Below are 22324 nucleotides of genomic sequence, written 5' to 3'. Positions count from 1 at the left end.
TATAATTAAAAATAGTTTACTCACAAAAAAGAACATAGAATCAGTCAACAAATATTGCATAGGAAGCATCTATAAAATAAATTAAAAATATAAATATAGCCACAAAAAATATGATCATCCTTAATTTGTAACACTCATTATTTTTGAATATATGTAATGTTACTATTTTCAACAATACTAGTGACTTATATTTTTTTTTGAAGCTTTAAATATTTTGTTCATATTAATGATCTTCTATAATATATAAATAATAATTTTGTAAAATTATAATAAAATTTGATAATTTATATAGTTGTCATCTATTGTTAGCCTACATTTCTCAGAATATTTTCATTCATTAATTCATACATTATATATCAAATACGAATTTGGAGCATGAGACATGCCAACAACTTTTATTTGTAAGTAAATACTATACTAATAAATAAATGAAATAAATATAGAGAAAATACATAGTTGCAAAGTATTTTTTACCATTAGGGAATACAAATCTAGAGAGCTATTTGACTATAATAAGATTCTATAATTATGCTAAAAGATAATGAGAATTAATTATATATGACTCACAATGAACTAGAACTATTTGACAATGAACTAAGAATTTTGAATGATGAACTCAAATAGATTGGACACCTAGTCCAATTTGATCAAATATACTTATGACATATTCATTTATGTTGAAGAAGTAATTCCAACACCCCCACCACCATAAGAAAAAATAACATTATGTAGAAAATATTTTTTCCAAAATAACTCATAGACTAGTAAAGGTTTTCAATTTGCTCCCAAATGAAAGTATAATCATGCAACTATCATCCAAACTCAAATACTATTCGACACAATTTTTACAGGTGTGTCACATAACCCCCATGAGCTATAGTTTCTTCCATTTAATAACAACTTAGGAAGTTCTTTTAAGCCTCATTACCTTGATAGCTTATTCTACCATTGTAAAATGTCTTCTGAAAAAAAAACACCATAGATGAGTTTGTAAGAGGAAGATAAGTTTGATACTTTATTAAAAGATAAAGCTTCTATACTAAAAATATAAAAACAAAAAACACATAAAATAAAAACTTGTTGCTTACTATTCATCATTAAAAACATAAATACATAGAGCAATTTGACTTCCACAAGATCCTTTAATTATGCTAATACATGTGACAACCAACAAATAGCTAGATCTATTTAACAAATAACTTAAACACACTGAACAACTAATCTTATTTGATGACACATACTTGTAACTTATTTATTTATGTTTAACATAATATTCAACAATATTGTCGAAAAATGAGGTTGAAAGAATGGGCTTAATCATGGATGAAATTCTTTAGTTAAGTATGCTAGAACTGAAATAGTATGGGGGTCGTGATCTCTGCAAAAGTCTAGAATCTTCAGAACTGTAAGCATCACCTAAGAACTAAGTGTTTTATTCATTGTTAGGAGACATGAATTTTGTAGAATTATTACCTATGAAACATGAGTCAATGAATTTGGAGACAATACAATCTTAATAACAATTTCCATTACACACTCTGACCAGATGAACTATAGAAAACATTTATAACACAACTTTTTCTACACTCTATCCAGATAAATATACAGTAAGGTGAGGACTTATTAAGCCTGGATTAACTTTTTCTACACTCTATCCAGATAAATATACATTAAGGTGAGGACTTATTAAGCCTGGATTAACTTTTTCTACACTCTATCCAGATAAATATACATTTAGGTGAGGACTTATTAAGCCTGGATTGAAAAGATTGGAGTCCACAGGCTTTCCTCAGATTCAGTCCATACCCCATCGGGCCGATTATCTTGCTTCAGTAAAGACGACCCTCCTTCACAGTCATTCTGCGTTGCCTTAAAATACAGGGACTCAAACAAATCCATCTCCGAGTCAATTAACCCCGCCGCACTTTGATACGATGTAGAAGATTCATTTTGAGTTCTGCGATCACACACCTCCTCAAAGATGCCATCCAAAGAAACAGATGATTCGAGCAACTCCTCATGAGCTTTCTTCCTTTGAATCGAAGTCGAACTTATTATATCTTCTGACCCATTACAAGAAAACTCATAACTATTCTTATCAAATCCCACAGAGAGGCATTGCGCGGTAGAGCTATGAGGTCCCAATTCCAAAACCCTCTCCAAATTTTCCATATACTCATGTACTGCTGCTTCGTTCACTTCAGGGCTAAGCCACTCTCTTTCCTTATCATAATTTTGAACCGGAACTACGGCAGATTCTTCCAAGAAAAATTGACAGCTGTAAGATTGCAATAGATCTGGTAGGGATTGAACAGAAACATTCACCTTGTCCGTAAATTCCTCGGTGTTAGGGGCCTGTACTGCGGGGAAATTAAGCTTGGCCTTTTTACCTCTGATCTTTCGAGCCTCATGATCATAGGCAGCTGCAGCATCTTCCGCCGAGTTGTAAGTTCCAAGCCAAACCCTAATTCCTTTGACGGGGTCTCTGATCTCTGCAGCCCATTTGCCAGACGGACGTCGCCTCACGCCTCTATACTCATGATGCGCCTTCCTTTTCTTCTCCACTACTTTCTTCACCACACGTTCCTCTTCAACTTTCTGGCGACCGGCATATGATTCATTGGGCGGCTGATAAAGAGCTTTACCAAGATGGTACTCAGAAAATCTGTCAAAGTCTTTCCAAATATCTCTGGTAGTAGGTTTCCGGCGATTAGTTTTGCCGCCTATTAACTCTGATATTATGCTTCCTCCACACATTTTCTTTTGCTGTCGAAGTCAAGAAAACAGACTATCGCTAGTTGATTCAAAACTGAAAACAAGCGATTATTTAAGCACGCAGACTTCCACTGTCGCCCGTCATTAAACCCAAGTTTAAAGGCGAGTGGAGTTAATCATTGAGGCTTTAGAAACTAAATTATCTGCAACTTGTGTGGAAGAATCAGAAATTTTTATTCGCAGTGGGGGCTACTATAGAACTTGGATTGTAACATTTATGGTCAGTAAAATAAACGGGACACGCAAAGATATTTCTTGCAACTTGCCATATCCAACCCAAAAAAAAAGAGAAAAGTAAAGAAGATAAGAGAAGTGTACATATGGATGTCCACTAACGAAAACCAGACATGCTTAGACTTAAAACCATGGTTCCGCCCACTGTTTTATAAAAATATGCGCTGGTTCTTGAATTATGAGTCCAACTTACCGTCTAGCGAATATGCCGAAGACGACCTATTGATTAATTTAAAACTTACTTTCAATGGTATTATTTAGGTGTCTATATCATAAGTTTCGTCGTTATAGTAGATGTCTTTTCAGTTAATGTTCATGAACATTTCCTTTATATCAAATATCTTTTGAGTTAGTGTTGGTTTTAATGTTTTTTTTTTTATTCAATTGTGATACAGTTTGAAGATTAAATTTAAAATTCTAAATAAGATTTTGGTTAAAGCTTGAATCTATTTTTTATGCTTATTTTATTTTAAAATATTTTCATTTCAAAAAATCTTATTTAGTATTTCTAATTGTAATTATTTCTTTAGTTATCTTCAGCTTCGAATTTATGTAAGATTTAGCTATAAGTAACCTAAAGACAAATAGTAAAAGTTAAAAAATAAATCGATTGTAATATGTATGACTAATATACAACATTAGAATAATAAGTGGATATATACAAACACTAGACATAGTGTAATGTGATCCAACTCATGTAAATGCTTGCGTAATCAAGTTTGTCTTATCTTAGATCACTAGTAAGCAATAAAAAAAATTAAATAATGACTCAGACAAAATATCTTATTATTGTCCATGATTTGATTTGAGTTGGTTGGGTTTCAAGGTCGTGGTAGTGAATAGATGATTCTCATGTCAATTATAAAGTCTTAGGGCATATCTTTAAATGTGACACCATATGTAGTAGATTTGACAATTTTGAAACAATTCTGATTGTATAGAGGAGATAGAATTAAAGTTGTGATATATTCTTAACTAGTTCAACAAGCAAGAAATGGAATAGATTAAAATGATCATGACTAAAATTATTAGAAATTAATCAATTCTCAATCTTTTTCAAGTCTATAAATAAAAAATTATTCATGTTAAGTATCATTATATAATATCATAGAACAATTCCCAAATCATGTGTTAAACAAGTGAAAAGATCCTTAAGACACATATGAAATTTCACATTTTTAAAAATAAATACTAAAATAATTAAAATAGAAAATATCTATTCTTAAACGATATAGAAATAGGTTGTGCCTCATCCTTTTATGTACATTACTTTTAGAACTAAAATCAAATTCTAATAATTTATGGAACCCACATTTGATACATAAATGTTATAAGTATTTTTAATTTCTACACATTTTTATCATCTTTGAAAATTTTTAAATAGCTATAAAATAACTAAATTTTTACTATAACCAAAAAGGCAATAATAGATCTCCAAATGGAGGCTTTAACCTAAAACTATGACATGATGGGGTAAGAAGAAAAAAAAAGTATACCCTTAGTTGATATGTATCAAAATTTCTATACTCTTTTTCATGTGCCTTCTGCATGAAGGGAGAAGGTCATAGTCACTTCTTCAGGAGTTCTAAATGGTCTCGCACTTCTCCTTCCTTTTCTATCATTGTTTGTATATATGTGTACATATATATTTTATCCTATTGATTGGTGATGCAGGTGTGTACAATTATGAGGCATCAACTCTAGTTGCTTACATAGGTCTAAGTGTGCCTCAAAATTCTTGAACCATTTTTTGTTAAAACAAAGATGGAACCATAATTCATATAGGAATCCTTTAATCCTTAGAAATTTAATAGGTACCCAGTCACCTAGTTTGAGGTCTATAGTTTTATCATTTCTTTTGAATGGTTGATTGGTATATTCTAGTGTTTAAAATTATGTGATATCAATATGTGTATTTTTATATAAATTGTTTTTGATAGATCATCTAGTATGTTTATATAAGCACATATGAGTGCAAACATATATACCTATATAAATATACATTATTACATAGTCAATGCATTTTTGTATTTTTATATGTTATAGATTATATGTGAGTAATTTATTTATACACTTAGATATAAAGGGAAATTTAATAGAATATAAAAATAACAAAATTAGAAAGGGCTAAAATAAAAAGTATAAGTATTTTGAAGAAGAGTAATAACATGCATTTAGGAGAAAAAGGTAATAAGTGTTACCATGTGGAATAATATGAGACTAGAACATAAATTCAATTATTGGCATAAAAATATCAAATATAAAGCATTGGAAATGTTATTTGCATCAGTTTTGGATAGTTTACTAATTATATACCCCAGAATAACCCTAATTTACCCCTAATATGCTTGAGTTGGAGACTCGATTGTACATAACTCAGTTACCAATTGTCACATGTCTTCACGTCTTCACCTATCATTGAAGCTTCCAAAGATAGCTCTTGCATGTCATAGGAATCTGTCATAACCATTTCAAGGATGATCTCCTTAAACACATTTCAAGATGTTGACACATAAAAGTGGAGCAACACATCAACATGCCAACTAGACATGTACACTCACACTTAATTACATTATTCACAAAAAATATATTTAGAAAACAAATAATAAGAATAGGAATTATCCAAGATTGAGAAATCTTATTCCTAATGATAAAAAAAAAATTTGATTACAAGATTTCTATCATTTTGATATCACATTTGATATCATGAGCATTGACCTATCATAATATCAACACATGATATTCACTAAATACTTTGAGTAATGATGTATCAGAATATCAACATATGATATTCACCAAGTGCATAATAAGGTAATGGTCTATCAGAACATCAACAAATAATTTCATCAAATACTCTAAGTAATGGCCTATTTGAATATCAACATATGAGATTCATCATGTACTTAATAAGGTAATGGCCTAGGTCAGAATATCAACACATGATGTTCACCAAATACTTTGAGTAATGGCCTCTAAGAAAACCAAAATATGATATTCATCAAGTACTTAATAAGGTATTGGCTTGCAAGAATATCAATAGATGATATTCACAAAATACCCATTATATATGTATATTAATAACTCATATACCATTAAGTAAATGACATCGAACACTTAGTTGTTGAATTACTAGATATGATTTGTTGTGATGTATTTCAACATTTACATAAAATGTATATGATGATTTAAATTATTGTTAAATTGTCATCTTTACATTAATTTTGCAAATACAAAAGATAACCTTTTGGAAATAGTCACTTCCTCATGATGTACAAAGAGGGCATACCCATACACAAATGACATCAAAAGTTCACATAATGTCACCATAGATACTATCACATGGTGTTTTCATTGGGTTGACCATACAATATATCAGACAATAAGGTTTTCCCTTCATAGAAATTCATGCATAGGTAAAATAATAATATAAAATCTCATAATCTTAACACAAAACAGTGGTAACTATCTACTAAAAAATTGGTAATAAAGTAGTTTCTTATATTATAATATGTTTAGAAATAGTTCTAAACTTATCAGACACATCATTTGTTGTATATGATATTAGATATTACTTTGTATTAGACAATTGATCATGTTCTATATAATGTCTTTAAGAGATTAGGTATATGGTTAATTTGTACCATGTTTTATATGTGATTGTAAATTTATTATTTATGCTTTCAATACCTTGTTTATAATGTTCTTATTATTACATGTTATTAAGCTAACCCAACTAACCCAACATGCCTTATATATATATCTGTGTGTGTGTGTGTGTGTGTGTGTGTGTGTTTACTCTTCTTGGTGTATCTTCTGTGTGAGGGGAGAAGGTCGTAGTCACTTATTTAGGAGATGTAAAAAATGGTGCACTCTTCCTTCCTTGTCTATCATTGTTTGTATATATTTATGCATATGTATTTTATCTTGTCGATTGGTGATGGAAGTGTGTGCAGTTATGAGGCATCAACTCCACTTGGTTACACAGGTCTAAGCATGCCTCAAAATTCCTAAACTAGTTTTTCTTAAAAAGTAGATGGAACCATGACCCATATAGGAATCCTTATATTCTTAGAAATTTAATAGGTAGCCATTCACCTAATCTGAGGTCTATGATTTTATCATTTCTTTTGATTGGTTGATCGGTATATTATAGTGTTTAAACTTATGTGATATCAATATGTGTATTTTCATATAAATTATTTTCTAAAGATCATGTGGTATATTTATACAAGCATATACGAGTTCAAATATATATACCTATATAAATATACATTATTACATACTCTATGCATTTTAGTATTTGTATATGTTATAAATTATATGTGAGTAATTTATTTATACACTTAGATAGAAAGCAAAATTTAATAGAATATTAAAATAAAAAAATTAAGAAGGGGTAAAATAAAAAGAATAAGTATTTAGAAGAGGAGCAATAACATGCATTCAAGATAAAAAAAGCTAATATGTGTTACCGATGTGGAATAATATGAGACTAGAACATAAATTTAATTGTTGGTGTAAAAATATGGGATATAAAGCACTAGAAAGGTTATTTACATCAATTTTGGATAGTTTATTCATTATATACCACTGAATAACCCTATTTTACTTCTAACATGCCTCAACAACTTGTAAAATGGTTGTTAATTACATAAACTAAGACAATTTTAGATTATATAATTGCTATTATTTAAAAGGGTGATGTCTTTTAACCTAAAGAGGTAAGAAATCTATTCTAGAACATATTTATATATGATGTAAAATATAAATATGAAGGAGGAGCATGGCTATAAATTAGATGAAAAATTGGTTGTAATTTTTGTGGATATTTTCATAGAGAAAAAATAATGATATGTGAGGGAGGGTTTATGAGTTTAATTCCTATTCTTAAGTTTATTTTATTTTATGGAGAGAGTTCTCTATGAAAATTTCAAGGATTGAGAGAGGTATTTATTGCTATACAATTTGTTCTTCTCTACCATGGAGGTTTTTTGAAATTGTTGTGGGTTTGAATGATGCATCTCAAGTTGGATTTATATTTTTCTCTTTGTTTCTTTGCTCCTACTTCTATTGAATCTTCATAGGACTTGAGGTATGGATTGAACTTATTGATTGCATTATCTATATGATAAAATATTGGTCTATTTATATGTTCTCATGATGTATTATATTTTTACATACAATACGTTTAGTTATTTAAAGGTTTTGAAGATAAACTATTTTCTTATAGAGGGTTGTTGGTAACTAGAGTAAAGCAATATTGTCATTTAATTGGTATGAGATTTGCTAATAGTGTAGAGTGTCACATTGGTTGATTAATAAAGAGAATTTGAAAAGAGGATATAACAAGATAAGCTACTAAAGTTTTTGAGAAAAGAGGACTAAGCATGATGGAATTACAATGGGTATTTAAATAGTTAGTATTTGAGAAGATAATGCATTATTTTATCATTGTATGTAGCATCGATAAAGCTAAGAAAAACACAAGTTTGACATAGTAAACTGTGATCAATGAAGAATTTGAAGGAGAAGATTAAGGAACTTAAGTAGTAGCTAATAATATAGTATTAGTGGAGTGACAGTTATGTCCAAGAAAGATGAAGAAGAAAGTTGAAGTAGTGACTAAGTGGAGTAAAGGCCTAGCGAGCCAGTGTAAGATGAGCAAAGGTAGAACACTAGTGACCAAGATGAAGAACATAGTGATGATCGTGTGTCATAAAATTAATAATTTCTAAAAGAATCAAGATTTGACACTGACATAGTTGAATTTACAAATTGGGAAAAATATGTAAAAGACAAGGATTGATAAGTTGGCATGTTTAGTGCACAAATTGAGTTTGTTAAGTGTTCCAAGGAGAGGATTCAAAGATATGGTTTCCAAAAGTTTCAATAAATAAGGATAAGGACAAAATGATGGATGGATTCAATGAATCTAATCGAACCCTAAGATCTACAGTTATTTCTAAGTGGCAAAAGATAAAAGGTGTCTATTTTTGGAGTCATAAGAGATGTTTTATCATTGCTGATTGGAATTTTTTTGAAGAACTTGTGAAGAATAGAGTAGTAAATAAAAACTTAGAAGTTTGCAAAGAGTGATTTCTTTAGGGGTTTCCAAGTAGATTAGAGATGGAGAATATGATGAAGTCTAGTCTATGAACCAACAATGAGACAAATGGAAATCTAAATTTATAGAGTGAGTTGCATTTTATAAGATCGAACCTAGTTTTTACTTTCTAAAAATTGTGTAAATAAAATATTTTTATCAAGGTTGAACTAACAATCATATTATAAATCCTTTTATTAAGTTGATATTCTAATGGAATGATCTAAAAACTTCTAACAAGAAAACTTCTAGTAGGGTGACTAAATCCTTTAACGAGGTCACACCTAATAGTATATTTTGTAACCTTTAACAAGGTTATCTCCCAATTGAGCTCACTTCAAAAGAGTGAAAAGTGGTAGTGTGTTACTTAGTCATTTTTGCCAAATTAGGTTTCCACATTAAATCTAGGTGTCATATAGGTGTGAATTTCATTTTCATGTTGCATGTGATTTACTATTATACATTTCTCCTATTTAAGATATACTAAAAAAAAAGCTAGTGATGAGATGAATAAGTTGGATTACTAATGAATTGTTATATTGGTTGAATGAATTTTTGAGTTTTTTAAAGTTTTTTGAAGTTGCTATAAATTTAAATTGGTACATATGGACCCAAGGATGACCGATTCACCCCACCCCTACCCCCCCCCCCCCCCCCCCCCCCCTAACTCTCAATTATTCCATCATTCTAGGAATTTCTATTAGAGCTTTGGTGCTTGTAAGGAGATTTTGAAGACACTTAAGATAAAAACCAAGATGTACAATAGAGAGGTACCCAAGATGAACAAAGAGAAGTTCCCAACATAGAAATGCTTGATGAGATTGCATCTATGTCGAGTTGTAGATTATATAATATACTAATTTGACAATAAAGACATTGAAGTTCCTAGGCCTATGACAATTGAGAAAATAAAAGACAAATAAGAGCACAATCTCATATTTTCCCTAAGTTATGATGAGTTTGATTATGTGAAAGATTACACTACTCCAAATCAAATATTGGATTAGTTGGCACAAATTCAAGAAGGAGACAATAATGTGTTAAGGGAAAAAGAAGATAATTTTAGAGGCAAGTTTGATTACCTGAGAATGAAAGGAAAAATAATTTCTCAATATTATGGTTGAACCAAAAAGATTGTGAATGCAATTATCGGTGTTCGAGTAGGCATATCTAGTAAGATATTGATAAGAAAGGTAATTAGAGCATCTGCAATTCAAGAAATGAGATGTACATTTGGTAATGATCTAACCTTGCGTAGTCTAATTAGTTGACTAACTACATTTGAATTGTCAAATTTTGTTAACTATACACCTTCTAGTGTTGAATGTGTTTTCAAGTCTCAATTAATCACTAATGGATCCAAAAGAAAGGAAAGTTCAAAGAGTAAGCATGTAGATAATGACAACAAATCAAATGATGATCTTGATGATCTAGAAATATTATTGGCAAGAAGGCTACCAAGAGGAAAAGGAAAATACAAAGGTAAATTTCCTATTATCTATTCTACATGTAACAAAGTTGGTCTTATTTATGCAATATTTCATAACAAAGATTATATTGAGGAAAGAAAAGACAACAAATACCAAGGAAGGAGAAACAACAGAAACAACTAAGGTAAAATACACTATACAGGAAAATGTAAGAAATATTCCCACATTTCTCAAAAAGATGGTTTTGATAGTGATTCTAATAAACATGATGAAGTTGTTTATGCTACAATGAAATATGAAACTGATGAAGATGAAAAATTAAGAAAAAATCTCTAATCTCACATGTGAGTAATCATAGTAAATGGATATTTGATAGTGGTTTCTCACATCATATGATTAGTGATACAAGTAAGTATGAAAAGATAGAACATTATAATGGTAGTTGTGTTAAGTTGGAAAATGATGCACCATGTTATGTAAAAGGAAAAAGATCAACTATATCAAATTACAAGATTAGATGTGGCAATGCAAATTGGGTTGATGGATTGAAGTATAAACTGTTGTGTGACGTACCATTGAACAATTTAGGCTATCGATTTGAATTCTAAAAAAAGAAGGAAAAAATCTATGATGCTATTGGTTAACTAATTAGAAGTGGAGAGAAAACAAGATGTAACTTTTTCTATCTAGACCTATTTCAAGATACTTGACTTATTGTACAGTTTATAAATGTTCTTTTATAGAATAAGAGGCTATGTCATGTGAGCTTCGATAATCTAGTAAGCATTAGTGAGATGGAAAGAGTGAGAGGATTAACAAGATTGGAAAAACTTGATAAGATGACAAAGTCTAGTTTCAAGAGGAAGACCTATTCTTCATATGATATTTTGGAGTTGGCCCATCCTGATTTATGCGGTCCTATTGGAGTGAAAATCTATTATGGTTACAAGTAATTTATTCAATTTTTTGATGATTTCTTTGGATTCATGATGATGATATTTCTTTAAAAAAAATATGACACTTTTAAAATGTTTAAGTGGTATTTGGCTGGATTTGAAAACAGAAGAAGGTAAAAGTCTAAAATAGTTCAGATAAAGTAGAGGAGGTGAATTCATATCTAAGGATCAATACATCATGCAATTACAAAGTAATCAATAGAAAAATGTCAACACCAAGGAGTCCACAACATAATGGGATAGCATAAAGAATGAATAGATCAATCATGGATTGTGCAAGAACATTGATGATGGAAAATAACGTTTCACAAAAGTATTGGAGAGAAGTTGTTAGTACTATTATCTTTACACTAAACTGAGTTCAAGTCAAGAAAGGTATAGATAAAACCCCTTTTGAAATATGGTATGGCTATGCACCTAATGTCAAATATTTCAATGTTTTTGGAATTAAGTATTACATATTGAAATTTGAAAGAAAAGGAAAACTTGATGTAAAGAGTGATGAAGGTATATTATTAGGATATTTCACTCAAATAAAGGCATAAAAGTATTTGAATTCTACCACCAACAAAATTTTAGAAAAAAAAAATGTTAGAGCTGATGAATTTATAGAAAGGAATGAAGAAAGATACAAGAAGGAACCTAAAGATTGCAAAAATGTTGTCTACATCTATGAAGAAGAACCAAGGACCATACTTGAACATGAGAATGAAGATATTGAGCATCAAGCTATAGGATCCAAGTTAGGGAGAGAGGAGACCAAATATCAAAAAGATGAAGCTGAGTTATAGTTGGAGATACCTAGAGTGAATGAGAAATCTTGACCAAGTGAATGCAACAAGGAGAAAAAAGATTTAAACCTAGCTTAGTAAAATGTGTGAAAATACATGATACACCAGATCAAATCATTGGAGACAAATATTAAGGAGTTATGACAAGAAACAAATTGAAGAATGATACAAATTTACTATGTGAGTTTAAGCCAAGAAGGGTTAAGGATGCATTAGAGAATGAATATTGGATTAAAGAATTGAATTAGGAGATTGATCACATAGGGAAGAACAAGACATGAACAATGATAAAAAGGCCAAAGGACAAGAATGTGATTGGAACAAAGTGGGTATTCATAAACAATTTGAATGACAAAGGTGAAGTCACAAAGAACAAAGAATGATTAGTTTTTAAGAGACATGCAGAAGAGGAAGGAATTGACTATGTAGAGACATATTCCCCAATTTCAAGGTGGCAAGGAGTAAAAAAATTAATTTCATATGATTACTACAAAGATTTCAACATATATCAAATGGGTGTCAAATTTGCATTTTTGAATGCCATATTGGAAGAAGAAGTCTACATTAAATAACTTGAAGGAATTGTTGACCCCAGGAAAGGGAACATGGTATGTAAATTACAAAAAACATTGCATGGTTTGAAAGAAGCTCCTACAACATGGTATGAAAGGTTATATACATATTTGGGGAAAATTGGTATTGCAAGAAGTGATGATAATAACAATCTATACTTGAAGATTAAATCTAAGAACGAGATATTGCTAGCTAAAATTTTGTTGATGATATGATATTTAGAGGACATGATATATTATGCAAATCATTTTGAAATGAGATGAAGAAACAATTTGAGATGTCGATGTTTGTAGATATAACATTCTTTGTTGGTCTATAGGTCTATAAAATGAAAGGAGGTATATATATATATATATATATTACACAATCAAAGTATATCAAAGAGATACAATTTTTTTTTAGAATGGAAGATTCAAGACTAGTTGAAACTCCTATGGATAATGGACATAAAATTTCAAAGAGATACCTAATGAATGATGAGATTAATCCAATAGAGAAAAAAAAGTCATGGACATTGGTAAAAATGCCAAAGGACAAGAATGTGATTGGAACAAAGTTGGTATTCATAAAAAATATGTATGAGAAAGGTGATGTCACAAGGAATAATTAGTTTTTAAGTGACATACACAAGTGGAAGGGAATGACTATGTAGAGACATATTCCCCAATTTCAAGGTGGGAAAGAGTACGAAGATTAATTGCATATGGTTATTACAAAGATTTCAACTTATATCAAATGGATGTCAAATCTGCATTTTTGAATGGTATATTGGAAGAAGAAATCTGCATTGAATAACTTGAAGAATTTTTTGACCCTGAAAAAAGGAACATGGTATGTAAATTACAAAAAAGCATTGTATGGCTTGAAAACAGCTCCTAGAACATGGTATGAAAGGTTAGATACATATTTGGTGAAAACTACTATTGTAAGAAGTGATGATAATAACAATCTGTATTTGAAGAGTGAATCTAAGAATAAGATATTGCTAACTGAAATTTTGTTGATGATAGAATATTTTGAGGATATGATATATTCTGCAAATCATTTTGTAATGAGATGAAGAAACAATTTGAGATGTCAATTTTTGGAGATATAACTTTCTTTGTTGGTCTGCAAGTCTATAAAATGAAAGGAGGTACACACACACACACACACATACATATATATACATATATACATGTACATATATATATATACATATATATATGTATATATATGTATATATATATATATACACATATATGTATATATATGTATATATATATATATATACACATATATGTATATATATACATATATATACACATATGTATATGTATATATATATACATATACATATGTGTATATATATATATATATATATATATATATATATATATATATATATATATATATATATATATATATATATATATATATATGTACATATATAGATATATATATATATATTTGTGTGTGTGTGTGTGTAACACAATCAAAGTATATCAAAGAGATACCAAAAAATTTAGAATGCAAGATTCAAGACCATTTGAAACAGTTATGGATAGTGGACATAAAAATTCCAATCATTGACCTATACAATGTCTAATTTACTGCACTACTACACAATCAAAGTATATAAAAGAGATACCAATTTTTTTTAGAATGGAAGATTCAAGACCAGTCGAAACACCTATGGATACTGGACATACAATTTCAAAGAATGATGATGACACAATCAAAGTATATCAAAGAGATACCAATATTTTTTAGAATGGATGATTCAATACCAGTTGAAACTCTTATAGATAGTGGACATAAAATTTCAAAGAATGATGACTCTAGTGTAGTAAATTAGACATTGTATACGTCACTGACTAGAAAAATGCAACATATTATTCATAATAGACCTAACATTAAATTAGGTATTGGTATTCTTGCAATATTTTTTTCTAATCCTAAGGAGAATCACTTGATGGCTATAAAATGGATACTAAGATATCTAAAAGGAACATAAGACCATGGTTTATGGTATAAGAAGAATAACAACTTAGAGCTTAGAGTAGGTTTATGGTATATGAAAACATTGATGATAGAAAGAGTACAAGTGGAGGAACTTTATTTCTAGCAAAAAAGTTTATTTAATAGAAAATTAAGAAGAAAAATTGTATTTCACAATCTACAATAGAAGTTAAATATGTTGCAACAGTAGTTAATTATTCTAACATTGTTTGGATCAAGTAATTGTTGGAAAGGATAAAGGAAGAGTTTATTGAACATGTGGTGATATAATATGACAAAAAAAGTCCTTTAAATATATTGAAGAACCCTTTGATGCATACAAAGACCAAGTGCATTTCAATTAAGTGTCATTATATGAGGGAATTAGTGCAAGACAAGGAAGTAAGATTGAAATATGTGAACAGAAAGGAATAGATAGCTGATATATTCACCAAGACATTACATAAGGATGCATATGTGTATCTAAGAGGTAACTTAGGGCTCATTGCCCTATTTGAAGAAAACTAAGAAGAGATGCAATATTGCCTCACTTTTTATTATTAGAATATCTTATAGATTCATATAGGAGGTCACACTTTGGGAGCTTGCTAAAGTTGTTAAAAGGAGGAAAGTTGTATGAGTTGATATTGCTACAACCATTCAAGGACAAATATGATAGAGGGAGAGATATTTCTTTGATTAGTCTAGTAGTGAAAAAGAAGGATATGTGTACATGATATGTACAGTTAATGTTGTCTTTTGCATTGTTGTCAAAGAGGGAGAAGTGTGACAATTACTATCCAATTACAAGAAAAGGGAGAATATGAATGTAAATATCTAAAGACGTGTGGGGGAGATATTTGTGCTAAGCTATCTTCATGGATTTATATTAGAGAGGAAGTCATTACAAATGGTATTACAATGAAGAATCACAATTGGTAGCATAGAGGGAGAAGTATAAAGAAGTAGTAAAGAGGTAGCATATTATAGAGTTCATGGATGAGAATTAGAAAAAAAGTAAGGATATTCATGAAGCTATGATACAAAATACAAAGAGAGATGATAGTGACAAACCCAGAGAACACTTTGACATTTTCATGGTAACTAAAGTTATTTATATAAATGTCGACCAGGGAGATTGTTGGAAACTAAAATTAGAACAATTGTTATGTTGTCACTAATGTCAAACCTTACTATTAAGACTTTTTCTAACAATGTAAAGTTCCATCCTAGTTGATTGATGAAGAAGATTTGAACAAAGCAGATAACAAGATAAGCTAATGAAGTTCTTGAGAAAATAGGAAGAAGTACAATGGAATAACAATGGGCATTTTATCAATTAGGATTTGGAGAGATAATGTATTGTTTGATCATTCTATGTATTTTGGATAAAGCTAGGAAAAAAAAAGCTTGACCTAGTAAACTATGGTCAATGAAGAAGTTGATGTGAAAGATTAACGAACTTAAGTAATTTCCAAACATACCATATTAGATGAATAATGGTTATGGCTAAGCAAGATGAAGAAGAAAATTGAAGTAGTGATTGAGCTCAGTAAAGGTTGAGAAAAGAAAAAAATAGTAATGACTAAGATCATGATTTGTCCAAGATCATGGTCAACCAAACTATGCCCTTAAGTGGCAATCAAAAATCAAAAAATTAAAGTTATGGCAACTTGACGTGCAATTTTTAACTTGTTATTAATTTTCTATAGAAAATTTGATACAGAATAATATCTAGGAAATAGAATTTAGTTTCTACAATACTAGGCCTTATATGAAAAAAATAAAAATTAATTGTTCAAAATTATAAATTTTGATGCAATAGTACAAAAGTTTTAGGACAAAAATAAGAAGTAGATGTATGTCTAATCACCTTAATCAAAATCAAATCATAATATATTTTAATAAGATTATTGATATAATAATTAGAGTCATGCCCATATGTGACATATTTTTGTGTATTTTTATTTTAAATAATTAATTAATTATCAATTTTCTACTATATTTTTGGAATAAAATATCTTGTGTCTGACCACCTTAACTAATTCAAAAGTTTGAAAAATTAAATTTTTCATATTTTTTCCTTATAGTAGAAGGATAGAATATGATACATCTTTTGGGTTTCAAAAATGTTGTACCATTTGAAAGTTATACATGTTTTTAAATCGATTTGTCCATTAGCACTTTATATGTAATTTAATTTAAAAAAAGTAATAGTTACTTAGTGAACTCATAATCTAAAAAAAATTACATTTATGGAAAGCTAAGAACATTCTTAGAAAACCATTTTCATTTCATCAAATTTGGATGAAGAATATGTTATCAGGTGCATGTTTGAAGTAAAAAATACACAATAACAAGCCAAAAACACATTTTCAAGACATTTTTTAAGTTGATCATGTAGGGATAGAATCCAAAGATATACTAGGTCTTATGAAGGTTTTTTTTTGTATGGTATCAAGATGGTGTTGGTCCGATTTTTTTCATAGTAATTGCTCTTAAAATCATGATATAAAAATCAGATGTGAGTTCTTTTTTCTGATCCTAGGGTTTCAGGTTTTGGGTCTTATATTTTTGATATCCTTAAAATTTGTATAAAACCCTGGGTCTTGCCCTTTTAAAATTATCTTGGCATGAATTCTTTTTAAAATAAGGGTTCAATATTCTTTTCTTGCCTACTTCAAAATCATTGTTGATTCCTTTTTGAAAAGGTCTTGCCCTGTTGTTAGATCTTGTTTGGATCCATGGATGTCACATGCTCATTATAAAAAATTGCAAGGTTGTTTACTATAGTGATGTAGCGACCATCAGAAAACTATGTTTTGTTACTGAAGAATGAGGTACGGTGCCAGAGAAGTGTATTAATTTGAAAGCTTTATGATCACATGCTTTGCCCCAGGGTTGTTAGTATCAGAAAGGACATACAAGAAGCAATTCACAAGTGTCGTCACTAGGACCTAGGTTTTTCTGGTGAGTTGTTATGTCGTGACCAAAAAATTTATGTGCCCTACTAGTAGTGACATAGCCAGTGCCTGCAATATAAAGAAAGCAAAAACCTTTTTAAAGATTGATGTGAGAATGAAATTCCCATTTAGTTTCATAAATGTGTATGACTACCTCCTTTGAAAATAGTATTAATCGCTGAAATTTCAATCAAATGTGTGATATGCTTTACATCAAAAAAATTCCTAATCTACTGGAGCTTGCTACATCACAACTTGGAAAGTCGTCAACTTTCTAGTAGTGACATAGCGAGTGCCTCGATATTGCAAAGAATAGTGTTCTTTTAAAATGGCTAGTGATTTTGAGGATCTCGAGGAAGATATCTTACAAACTGTGCCTTTATTTTTGTGACAGTCATGTCAATCATGGTTATTCTATTTTTAAACTTCTCGATGCTGATTTCTGATGGGTTACTAGAGCTCCCTATGTCGCTACCAAAAAGTAAGTAATTTTTTCCGATAACAATGTAGCGACCTGCCTAAAAAATAAAAAACACAGCTAAGCCAAAGAGGTATGATGTTACTAGGGGATTTGGATAATATATATACCCTAGCATGTTAAACCAGCTCAATGTTAGTAGTAACCTGGACCCATGCCCCATGCGTAAAACATGTAAAGGATTTTGATTGTCAGATCAAGCATGAATCAACGATACTTGCTATCTGACTATGGAAAGATGTATGAAAATTATGCATAGCAAGGTAGCGAGTAAGGAACCCACCACATTTTCAAAGACTCATATAGTTTCCAAGCCCTTAGATTAAATTCAAATTCATGGCTATTGTTATCTCACTATGAAGAGTTGCACGAAGATTATGTATAGCGAGATAGAGAATGAGGGACCCACCATTTCTCTCTTAAGAGTTGTATCAAATGTTTTGCACATGATCGAAGAAGCATCAATGGTTATCACTATCTTGCTATTGCAAGATGCTCAAAAGTTATGCATAGCAAGGTAGCAAGTTGATGACACATGTCCCCAGTCATCAGTGGACCCAGAATGAAAAGCCATCCTTGAAGGAAAGGTACAAATGGATGCATTTTATTGGCTTGATTGGTAGCATGTTAAGAAGAAAGGTGAGTCAACCTAGTTTTCATTCCTAGATCATAGGATTTTTTGACGATCAATGGCGCAAATTCAAAAGGAAATGTGACACCACTTTGTTTTTTAATTCTGTGCATTTATGATGAATGAAAGCTTCGTGTGTGAGAAAAACAAAGTATAATATAGGAGATTTTGCCATTTCTAGCCTCACATAAATAGAGATTTCATGTTTTCTGAGCACAAGAGCCTACTAATGATATTGTGATAAGCAAACAAAGACATGAAGCAATCCTTGATATTCATGAGCTATTGAAGAGTTTTAGAGGAGAAAAAGTTTGGCAAATCAAGTAAGTACTCATATTATAACCTTTGTAGCCTTCCAGTTCCTATGAATTACAATCAAGATGCCTCCTAAGAAAGCATTTTCTAGGCAAGTAAATTATATGGATAGCAATGTTCGTGACAACTTGCTAAAATTACTCCCAGAGTCCACCACTGAACTTGCACAAGTTAAGAAGTTAATTTCCTTAAACCCTAGGCTTAAGATTGTTGATGGCCTATTTGACAAATGGAACTAGGTTAGGGATGCAAAAATTATGCAAACTGGTCTTGTTTTGTTCAAAAAATGGTTTTCAGAAAGGAATTTGTTTGCCCCTCATGCTAACGTCTGGATTTTGATTTGGGAACACTAGTAGTTCCAAGTCATGGATTACAATTTGCTTGAAGCCATTGCAAAGAATTTCGACCAAGTGATTAGGGTGGTGAGATAAACTGATGGTGTGCCTCTGATCTTAATTAGTCTTGAGGAAATTAGAGAGGTTTCTCACCTAGAGTGATTGTCAAATTATCATGTGCCAATTAATCGATCAGAACTAGAGAATGAATACAAGGCAAAAAAGGATGTGATTAGGGGAGGTGAATTGAGGGCACAAATTAGCACAATAGGAACTTTTCCAGTAATCACTGCAGCCTCGAGGGAACCTTTTAAGAAGAGTCTTTTTACTTCCTAGGCTATAGAGATGTACAAGACCTTGTGTCATGTTTTTGGTGAAGATGAGTAGGATTTCATGCCCATTGGTCTTATGTATATGATGGTTCAAATTGCCTCTTTTGGTGTAGATATTATTTTTGATTTTACTCATTTTTAGCTGAAAAAATCCATGTTGATTTGGTTGGAACTATAAAAGGGAAAGTGGAGGAGACCTCTGGGCACAGTTCTCTATTGATGCACATGTTCTTGTTTAAAGGTATGGTATATTTTGGTAAAGAGATGGAATTGAACAGAGAAGAGAATGGAGAAACATTGCCAGTCCAATTATGGAGTGCAGATCATATGACATGGGATGTTGATAATGCTAGTTTTGTCAGATTTGATAGTTATTTTGCCTCCAAATTGAGATGCCTCATATTGAGTGACAATCCCAGCATCGCCATGGCACTAATGAATCTCATTAGGCCTATGGATAAGCCCCATAATTTGAAAATTTCACATAATTGGGGAGATATTATTCCTTACTCTATTTCTACCATTTTCAAAATTTATGGTTTTAGGGGGAGCCCTTATGTATTTCCTTACCAAGTACCTTTAAAGATAGGAACAATTGAAGTTTTATGGCAACTAGGAGGAGTGGAGGAGATGTTTCTGCTAAAAAAGTCACTGGTATCAATTTTTCCTATTTGCACTGTGGCACATCAGTTTGTGATTACCAAAGGGGGTTGGCTCTTTTTGCATAAAATTTTGGATTAGTATAAAATGGTTATCTCCCATGCCCATTTTTGTGATACTCAGGGATTTTTTAATCGAACCTTCAGACATAGGATTATATTGGGTTAGGTCAAACATGATTCATATTATCCAGAGGACATTTTAAGGAATGACTTCTCATTGCAGGAATAAGAAACTAAAAAGGAAAAGTGGAGATTTTATTCTTGGGTTTCAGAATTCATTCATTGTTTTGATCAAAAATATGGTCCTATAGACAATGCTAATATAGAGGCTGATAAAGTAAATAAACTCATGAATACCTTCCCTGAAATAATGGAAGCTATGAATAAGAAGAAACAATTTTTAATTGATTCATACCTAGATAAGGCCAGAGAGGTCATGAGGAGGTTGGCTTTCACTCCTAATATAGGAGTTGGACAAATAGTTCTTCAAAAGAAACTTGGTTATACTGTAATTCAAAATAAAAGGGCTCCTGTAGATAAGGGCAAGATAATAATGGGATCCACCAGTTCAATCCAAGAGGAGATACCTGATGAACCTTCTCCCAAGAGGTAGAAGGTAATGAAGGAAAAGAGTTCTCAAATCGAGGAATACTCACCCACTCGATCCCCTTTGAAGATTGAGGAAGAACATCTCACTGTTGATAAAATTGAGCAGATTGGATCACAGGGAGGTATTTTTATTACTCAAGTAGAGTTAGATGAGGGAAACCCTCAAGAACCTCCTCCACCAAGTTTGGATCTAACAATACCTGACTATAGAGTTACAGAATTGGACCCTATATTAGAAAAGGAAAATCATCAATTTTTGGCTGATGACAGTTTTGTAAAGTCTAGGGCTTTCCAACAATTTTCTTGGAGGGCAAACATGAACAATTTTGAAGAAAGATGTAAAAGGTTGAAAATAGAGCATCTACTAATGGATGAGGCCTCCATTGAGAACCAAACAAAAGAAGAAATGATAAGAGAATTTCATAATATAAGACCTAAAGAGGGAAGACGAATGGTGAAGGCATCTAGCATTTTGTTGTTACCAAATTGGGACATTGTTGATGCCTTAGTTTTCAATTCTATTTAAAAAAAATTGAATTTGCAAGATCAAAACAAAAATAACTTCCAAGGTACTGCTTTTATTGAGGATCAAGCTGTATTGGTTAGTTGGTCATTAACAAGAGGGTCTAGAGCCACATTACCACAACCAAATGAGTCTACATTGATGGGAAACATAATTGTAAGGAGAGTTGTTGATACCTCTCATGTACAGGCAACACATTGGAATGTTTATTTATCCCAATTTCTTTTAGCCACTGCTAAGAAGGAAGAACAGGCCATGTTTGAATTACATAGAAAATATGAAGCAATTCTAGAGGCCCACAATAAAGAGGTTTAAAAGAGGATTGAGCTTGAAAACAAGCTAATGGGGAGGTCCACAAGGCCAAGAATAACATAACCTTGCCCCCCAGTTGAACCTTTCAAATCCATCCCCCTCATAGAAATACCAAATACACCCGAAAGGCTGGAATACTACATAACAGAATATTTTGAAAAATAAAAAACCAAGCTATTGGCATTACATGTGGAGTTGGAGGCAAAATATGAAGATAAATTAAGAAAGGCTCTCACATATTTGGGGGACAAAATTGAATGGACACTAGTCTATCATAAGTTGGCTAGGGTGATAAATATTTGGGAGGAATTGAAAGCAAGTG

The 22324-nt window shown here is 31.0% G+C and overlaps 1 protein-coding gene across 1 annotated transcript; it reads right to left on the bottom strand.

The window, feature by feature from the left end:
- Positions 1 to 1495: 1495 nt before the first annotated feature.
- Positions 1496 to 2960, bottom strand: LOC149546818 (uncharacterized). The gene has a single exon (XM_089791375.1). It carries the CDS (start codon positions 2755 to 2757, stop codon positions 1750 to 1752), a length of 1008 nt encoding a protein of 335 aa, XP_089647501.1. The 5' UTR covers positions 2758 to 2960; the 3' UTR covers positions 1496 to 1749.
- Positions 2961 to 22324: the final 19364 nt, after the last annotated feature.

Source organism: Cupressus sempervirens, chromosome 7, assembly GCF_028749045.1.
Source record: "Cupressus sempervirens isolate cs-2001-9-10 chromosome 7, ASM2874904v1, whole genome shotgun sequence".
NCBI lineage: Eukaryota > Viridiplantae > Streptophyta > Pinopsida > Cupressales > Cupressaceae > Cupressus > Cupressus sempervirens.
Note: the sequence above shows the minus strand (reverse complement) of the source record. Positions and strands in the feature narration are given on the sequence as shown.